Below are 9,016 nucleotides of genomic sequence, written 5' to 3'. Positions count from 1 at the left end.
AAGCAATAAATTAAAAGGATGATTTTTTTTTACCATTCAAAGATAAGTTGTTTTCAAACATAATATTTTTTTAATTTTAATTATTTTTAGCCAAGAAAAAAGATTTTTGAACAAAATTACCCTTAATGAAATATCCTCATATTCAAGTTACACGATCTAAAATTTGAGTCAACTCAGAAATCACAACTAAAACAGTTTCACCATAAGGAAGTGCAGTAGTAGTTGCAAGCATGAGGAGGAGAAGAACGACAAGCGATGTGACCTTGGGAAGGGCCACTGGGACTATGCTTCAGTTTTACATGGAGGATGTGCCAAGGCTCAAGATCTCCCCAAATGTCATACTTGTCATGAATATTGGTTTCATTGCTTTTGTTGTCATCCTTCATTTCATGGGCAACTTGTACTTTGTTCATAGGGAGACTTGGAAAGTGTATTAACATTGGCAAAATTAAGTTCCAATATACTGATTTTAATTTTCTTTTGATGGATTCGATTTCTCACTCATTTCTTTATAATACCAATACATTTTAATTTTCTTTTACTAAGAAAACAAATAAAATAACTCAAAAGCTTATTATCCAAATTAGAAGACTTTGGATAATATCTTTTTGTCAAAATCCATTTCATCCCAACAACGTGACATTGAATAATTTTTCTATACACATTCATTTTCATATCAAATTCCTTTTTGATTTTAAACTTTTATCTTTATCATAAAAGTGTTTAATTCTAAGAGTTTATGTCCCAATAAAATATAAAGATATAGAACAAGTTGCGTGTTATGTTTAAAAAATGCTATTGTTACATGCTATGTTCAAAAAAATATTATTACACTTGAAAAAAAGTTATTGCACGTTTTAACTTGAAGAGTTTATATTGTAGTAAAATACAAATGAAGAAGTTATACACCCAAAACAACATTGCAAGCCTAAGCAAATGTTACACATTTTAGCAGAAAATGTTACGCACCAAAACTTCAACAACAACTGTTACACGCTAAAGTCAAAGATTCAGCACCAAATATTACACGCTAAGGCCAAAGCTTCACCATCCGATGTTACACGCCAAAGCCAAAGTAAAAGATGTTACACACCAAAACTTCAACAACATATGCTATACACCAAGGCTAAAGCTTCAACACCAAATATTACATGCCAAATTGTCTTTCTTCTTACTAATGTTACACATAAAGGCATGAATCACTTTATTACATGTTAAGGCATAAATCACTTTATTACACATCGAGGCATGTTCTACTAGGCTTGAATCACTAAAAAACTCAACACCAGTAAACCCAAGAGCTTGTTGTTACTCATCATATCATGCTTTTTAGTTTGTAGATTGATGATAGAGGGTTTGTAAATGTAAATTAATAAGTCCAAGAATACGTTATTACCTTTTATGTTATGCTTTTTGATCTGTAGATCGACGACGATAGGTAAGATGATGAAAGATAGAGAGAGATGATGATGGCAGTAAAATTAAAAAAAGTTGGATGATAAGAGAGAGAAATGGAGAGTATAGACAACGAATAGCTGGACAGAAATTTTGAGAGCACTTAATCTGTTTAAAATGGTTTTAAGGATATTTTTGTTATTTTATGGTTAAAATTAGATAAAAACTGTTAACTTTATATCGAAGGTTATTTCTAAAATGGACTTATGACAAAGACCATTTCTTATAATTTCCTCAAAATTAAATTTTCCTTAAAAAGAAGGATAGTCATTTATATCCCACATTAATTCTACATGTAACGCAATTACACTTGCCATCTAAGTAAGTAACTATCATCTTATTTAATTTTGTTAACAATATTATGTAGTAGGATAAATTGTTGCACTTATCAAAACTCATTCAATATTTTTAAATTGTAGATGTCACATTAAATATTTTCTTAAACTAGAAAGTTAAATAAACATCAACCTTAGTAATTTATTGAGTCGAGAAAAAAAGTTCATATTCCACTGTTTGTTTGTTCTAATTTAATATAGATTCTGATATTTCATATTTTTGTATCTTAACCATGTTGACAAAATAAATTTAAATTCATTTAAATTTGTATTGTGTTCGGATCATTTTGTCATATGATATACAAAAGTATCAGTTTAATTTAATCCAAAAATAGTAGCACTCCATTTACTTTTATGCAATAATGCTGCAATGCTACAATGTTTGCTCGAGGAAAGACGGGGCAGGGGAAACTAACTAGCTAGTATTACAAAGCGCCGGACATATATCTTATTTTTATTTTATTTTGACCCAAAAATAGTAAATAAATAGAAGGAAGGCAGTTGTTCACGATAACGAGTTGAAAGAAGAAATATTTGATAAAATCTCATCGGAAGAAACCTTTGCCGCCGATGGTGGTTCGGTGGAGAGAGGAAAAAACTGAAAGAACAGCCATGGATAAGAATGCTCCTGCCAGAAGACCCGCCGCCAGATATCCCTTGTTGAAGAAACTTTCAAACGGAGAATCTTTCAAATCTGCCCCAAATTCATGGAACAAATCACCCAGAAATTCTTTCAGCTCCACAGTGACCAAGAAACCAGCACCGACACCCGTGGCCAGAAGAAAGGCCATCACCTTTAGTAAATAAAAAGAAGTTTTAGTTTAGAACTCATTTTTCTCATCACTTGGTTGTATGAATGCGGTGGTGAGCGCGTTACCTTGTCCCCATAAAAGTCAAAGGCTGGCAAGAAACCTCCGCGAATGAGCCTTTTTTCAGTGCAAGCATAGTATATGGCGAAAGGGGACTGTAACATGGAATAGGCCGCTCCAACAACAGCGGTGGCCAGCACATACCTGTGTCATCGATCCTATATTAGTAAGAAATTGAATATATTTTGAGAAAGTAAATATGGTTATCCCACCCCTTATCGTGTCATGGATTTCATATTAATAAAAAATAAAATATATTTTAAGAATATAAATATGAATATTCCATCACTTATCAAGTATATTTTTTAAGTTGAAAATGTAAACCGTAATTTATAGATTTAATTAAACTCTAGTTTCAGAACTTAAAATCATACGAAAACCTGCACGTATCATTTTTTTTCCTATCAATAATTAAGATTTGTATTATTTGGTTCAATTATTGATTTTTTAATTTCAAAAGTTGAATAACTAACTACTAAACATTGGAATGTAATTTTACCATTTACATTATAGCAAATGTTACTTAGTTCCTTCATACCAGATCCTTTCAAAAAATTTCATACTTTTTCGAAACATGTCCAATAATAAGCTTAAAATTTTCAAAGCAACAATTTCAAAGAATTATTTATCCATCAAACCAAATTACATTATATGGATTCAGTTGCTTTGAACATCAGAATATATAAAACTAGAATATTAATTTCATGTACTTAATAATAGTGATTTCCGCAAATTTCTGCTGCAAAGGACATGCATTTTAAAAGGAAAAACAAAAGAGTTATTATGCGAGGGAAAGAACAGATGTTAAAAAAAAAAAGTGAAGTTTACGAACATGTAGCAAACAAAATTAAAATGAAGTTTACAATATTTTACTAATTCATCCACTAATTTTGAATATGTATTACAGCAAATTTATTACCTTTAATCTTGGAAAATATCATAAAAAAGGTTTATTTGCACTAACAAGAAACAACAATTTTTTCTAACAGAAATAGTTCCATCAGAACAAATCCATCAAATTCCGACGAACTATGATCACGACTATTTATAATTCAAATTTTATGACATTGAAAAGGAAAAATTTGAATGCTAATCCTGAGATGAATAGGAAAAATTCTATGAGATTGAAAAGTATTAGTTACATAACAATGTATAATTCAAAATCTTCATGTACCAACAAAAAAAAAGGACAAAGGAGAAAAAATGAAAGGACACTCAACAAGTTAAGGTTTACCTGTAGGCAATGACATTCTTGAATGTTACTTTGCTGCCATCAACATCTGTGGCCTTGTCCAGTATCAGAACCACCACACATCCGGCTGCGAATAAAGTAGTGGAAATTCTCAATAGAACGGTTGCAGTTGCCATAGCCTTTGACGCCATCACCAAATTTACTGTGTTTCCTCTTCCTTTTCTATTATTGTATATCTGAGCTCTCCTTAGAATATTAGATATAGCTAGGCTATTATATATAGACGAAGAAACAACAACAAAGCCCAATCACCTTTTCTTGGTTATATCACATTCTTGCTTTCATTCTTGGTTCTATCAAAGTAATGTTGGCTGCATTATCTGTTCAAAGATTCAATTGCCGGATGAGATTATTGATGCTGTTTACTGCAGGCCCTGACCAACAATGATGTTTGTTGACGCTTGACTGGTGCGAATGGATCTCATATATAATTAATTAAGGTTTCCTTTGTTTAATTTTTTATTTTTTATTTAGAAAATAAAAAATAAAAAATGTAATAGTTAAATGAAATTTCAAAAAGCAAAACAAGAAAAAGATAAAAATAAAAGAGGAATGATAAAAGTGACGGTAAAGGTTGGGCCTTCGATATTTGCAGAGCTATATCTTTGTTTAGTTGAACCGCACAAAGATGAAAACAGTTTGGAGGATAGACAATGTAACTTTAAAAAAAAAAAAAGTTCAATTTGACGGTAATCCTTGGTAATTTAAATGGAAGACTCAACCCTATCTAATTACCTTATCAGATAATCCTTGGTAATTTATAAATTTATTTACCATGATAAAAGTCTAAGTCTTAACCAAAGGTAAGACGGTGTCTAATGAATGGAACTCTCGTGAGTGTCAACCAAAAGTCCAACATCTCCCACTCACACAAGACAGGGAAGCCATCCTCCCACTCTTGTAAACCATCACTGAGTACACTTAGATTTGGAGCTCTATATTAGGAACTCATTAGGGTTAGCATGAAGATATCAATCTTTTTAAAAATAAAGTGTCTTGTATGCCTCAAACCTATTTGATTGCATCAAATTTAGTATCTCAAATCCCTCGATGAGCAAAATTCAACCTTTTTTAGCAAAATTCAACCTTTTTCACGTTGCAACTTGTATTTACAATTATATCTTAGCTTTCAAATTAAAGTGGTATAATGGGTAGAACTTGAATATAGCGTACTAATGCAATATCAAATAATATTCCCTTCACCTTCATGCCTCTTAGTTTAAAATAGACCACTTTCCTAGTAATGTCTCTTACAACCGAATCATCTGTGGTCTTAGTTAACATGCCAAAGTAACAAACCTCCATTCCCCACCTCATGACATAGTCAAAAGTCACAATGGCATAGTGAACGTTTTATTAACCTTCTTAGGACTCATATGATGAAAAGCAAAGATCCATTCTTCTACCTCCTATGTTACCTATAAACTTGTAATATGAAATACATACTAGGATAAAGTGTATCCATCTAAAAGCGTACGTCAAACTCTCAAAACAATTCAAATCTTAGTTTAGTTGTTCTTCAAAGCACCTATCTTGAGTCTGTTATTTGCTCACATTTTAGGTGCCAAATTAGGTCCCAAATCTTACTTACTTTAAGGGTTACATTGATTGTGGGCTAATCCATTATCAGCCACTTAGATATTACTTATTGCATGGACCTCATTGGCTCTAATCAAGGTGATATTTCAAACTCTAGTTGTTATTTAAAAGCACCAGTAGCTTATGTCCCATCTTTGCTCGCCTTCGCAAGCACCAAAGGTGATCACTTGTGTGAGTGAGCTAATCTTAAGCTTGTTGACATATTTTTATATCTTGTGTGTCAATTAATAAAAAAACATAAATGCATCAACAATGAAATGAGAAAATGCATAAAGATTATTAATATTCCAAATAAAAGGTTTAATACAAATGATCAAATAAAACAATCACCATTTACAAAGTTCTAAAAACTTAACATGAGTCATATAGACATCCCTAGGATTAGGTTTAGTCCAAGCATCTACCACCTACGACTAGTTAAATTATGTTTCAAGATCATTTCCTTTTGTGAAATTAAATACCTGATGACGTTGTTCTACAAATTAATGTGTTTAGTTCTATCATGCAGCCAAACTATCATTATGAATAGTCGTTATATTTAAAGTGAAACTAGTCACATCAAGATGTTAAAGGAATTGCCTCAATCTAGTAGCTTCTTGTATGGTTGCTTAATAAGCTATAAATGCCACTTCCATAATGGATAAAATAATGCAAGACCATTTCTTGTTGCTCCACGAGATAGCAACACCATTGAACAAGAATGCATGGCTGGAAGCAGATTTGTGCTTATCTAAATCACCTCCCAATCACCATCTTAATAGCCAATTATGTTCAGGTTTGAACTACTATAGCAAAAAATGTAATCAACAATTCCTTTAAGATAGCACAATATCATTTTGACTATTTTCTAATGAGAAAGTCTTATGTTTGATTGGAATTTAATAATCAAACTTACTACAAAGCTAATATCGTGTCCAGTACACATCATTGCATTTGTCAAGGGTCATGCTTAGGCACACCGTGTGGTGCTCAACTATGCCCTTCTAGGTCACTTTGGTGGCTAAGCTAGCCTTAAATTGGTCAAGGGTGGTTTCCCTTAACAATAGTACCAATGCTGAAGCATAACCAAACTAGTATAAAAGCACCAAGTACTTGCATACTAACCTTATGCAGCCTTACTTGGCCTAGCATGTCACTTTCAGAACTCATACGCATGCTTCCGAGGGTTACACGAATTGTTAGTTGAAGCATTTTCGCCTAATATGCAATCGCCTCTTTCTCGTACACCAACCATGTAAGTGATTCTTGGCATGTTTGAATCACTTAGTTGAGCGCTCTCTTACTAGTCCAATGATCCACACGCTAAGGACAACCTCCGTGTCAAATCCTTGCCTGATAGGCATGCCCTTTAATAGTCCCTTATTCAGTCACACGTTGCTCATTGTAATGACCGCTCCTCGATCGCTACTGACATTCGAGTCTCGCGGGAGAACTCGCTAAGTCCTGAACAAGCCTTACTTAAAACATTAGCTATTACTTTATATTCATGCCATCAATCTATGAAATTACTTTGATCCATAAAACCTTTTGTAATAGGAATTGAACAATAATCTTTATAAATTGACTAAACCTTTATTCCACATAATTGTAAAAATAATACATCAAGACTTAAAATCTCCAAATGTATATTCGTATTGACACTATTGTCTAATTTCATAACAAATTACAATAAGACAACTCAACCTCTATCAGTGGAGCGACTCGGAATAGAGTACTATGAGATGCCTTTACCTATCCGCAGTGGATTGAAATTGTCGATGACTGCATGCTAGGCTGATCATTACCTGTAAAAGGGAAATAAGAGGGTGAGTCTCTCAAACTCAAAGATCATCGGCTCCATGAGCAAGGCATAGATGGGAAACAAGCATAAGGTAGATAAATTTTAAATGGTCAAACTAGAATAGGTATAGTAATCTTAGAAAAATCAAATCACTAGTAGAGTGTTTGTGCCTTGTAAAAATGAAGCTATAAAATCATAATACAATATTTCACTTGACAAAATGGTGTTGAAAACAAATGTAGCGAAACCAAGTTCAAACATCAAAAACATTACTTGCCATAAAAGTAAGAATAACAGTATAAAGTATACATGCTTCCAAAATGTGTGGCATGTAAAGAAATCAAAGTGTACAGCCATGTAAACCATTTCATTATCATCAAGTAAGTACTAAAAGCTTTTATTCAAAAAAAGAGAGCTGTAAAGAAATCTTAACTCTCCACCATGCAAAAGAGTATACATAGAAAACTCACAAGGCTCTCAAGTAGGTAAGTATCGTAATCACCTATGGACCCACTTCCACGTAATAATATTCGAGAGCTTCGCTCCAGCAGATCCTAACAGCTATGGTAGTCTTGACGATGTTGGCCGACTTTGGAGAAATCAAGCGATCACAACCGTGAATATCACTTGTGGCCTAGCCACATATAATAACCCGTGGCCTTGCCATGTATATCACAAACTATGGCCCCAGTCATGGCTACCAGTCCGTCGGAGATCCAAAGGTTCTCTAGCTAAAGCTCACTTGTGCATAAGGATCACACTATCTCGATGTGACATTCGACCTACTTTCGACGCTTTCAATTTGTCAAAATCATTTTAGAAACCAAATCAAGCTTTCTGAGGCTTTGCCTTTAAATTGTTTGAAATCAAAGTTTAATAATCCTTCAAATTGTTTTTCACACTAAATGGCATAGTGTAAACACTTTGTACAAAGATCATAATAAAACCGGTGCTCAAACTTGCACTTTAAATCATTTAACAAATGCATTTAGCTATGCATATCACACAAAAAAATGCAAGGCATGGATTTTGCTGCAAACATCATGAAAGGCTTCTTTCTCGATTTCTAAAACTCTTTACATATGTAGCTTATCTATAAATATATCCAAATCACTTTAAAAACACTGCATCCACAATTTCCTATAGTTTCTACCAGCTCATGCTTTCCACAATAGCAATATATAAATCATTGTAAATCTATTTTAAAAATGGCTTATCAAGGCAAATAGCCCATACTATCCACAAATGCTTTTAAGAAAAACTAACAACGTTTATTAACATAAAACAATATATAGTATAAAGATTTTAAAATCGACACCCCCCACTCACCTTACAATAGTGGGACGCTACATCACTATTAATTTGGGTGTGTGTTTAGCTAGTTCTAGTCGCCAGTTACCTATTACCTCCTCTGTCACGTCACCACAACACACATTCTTTACTTATACACTTCCTAACAACCATATAAACTCAATACACTTAATTATTCACATGCATGGCAGCACATCAATCAATAAATCCATAGCCTAATTTCATAGTTTCATCAACCTTACTCACAATCAAATAACACATAATCCACATACGATCAACTAAACAATGCCAACACAACACCATGCGTTCACATTGCATGCTTACCTTTCGCTTTTAGCTTGAGTTCCACCTATAATCCACCATTCCTCACATTCTCGGTCACCATCGCTACCACAAGCATAAACAATTAGCACAC

At 33.1% G+C, this 9,016-nt stretch overlaps 1 protein-coding gene across 1 annotated transcript; it reads right to left on the bottom strand.

Moving 5' to 3' along the window:
* Positions 1–2,104: 2,104 nt before the first annotated feature.
* Positions 2,105–4,042, bottom strand: LOC110422766 (CASP-like protein 4D1). The gene is made up of 3 exons (XM_021436779.2): positions 3,894–4,042; positions 2,668–2,803; positions 2,105–2,584 (listed from the first exon to the last, which is right to left on the bottom strand). The coding sequence occupies exons 1-3, from the start codon at positions 4,040–4,042 to the stop codon at positions 2,336–2,338; spliced, it is 534 nt and encodes a 177-aa protein (XP_021292454.1). The 3' UTR covers positions 2,105–2,335.
* Positions 4,043–9,016: the final 4,974 nt, after the last annotated feature.

Source organism: Theobroma umbraticum, unplaced genomic scaffold (genome assembly GCF_002168275.2).
Source record: "Theobroma umbraticum cultivar Fairchild unplaced genomic scaffold, ASM216827v3 scaffold_146.0, whole genome shotgun sequence".
Classification (NCBI taxonomy): Eukaryota; Viridiplantae; Streptophyta; class Magnoliopsida; order Malvales; family Malvaceae; genus Theobroma; species Theobroma umbraticum.
The sequence above is the reverse complement of the archived record's forward strand: the minus strand, read 5'-3'. Positions and strand labels throughout refer to the sequence as shown.

Bases quoted from the DNA above. Each gene is read 5' to 3' on its own strand.
- LOC110422766 (XM_021436779.2), bottom strand. From the start codon at position 4,042: ATGGCGTCAAAGGCTATGGCAACTGCAACCGTTCTATTGAGAATTTCC. The intron at 2,804-3,893 runs GTAAACCTTAAC...TCGATGACACAG, and splicing joins AAGAATGTCATTGCCTACAG to GTATGTGCTGGCCACCGCTG. The intron at 2,585-2,667 runs GTAACGCGCTCA...TATTTACTAAAG, and splicing joins TTGACTTTTATGGGGACAAG to GTGATGGCCTTTCTTCTGGC.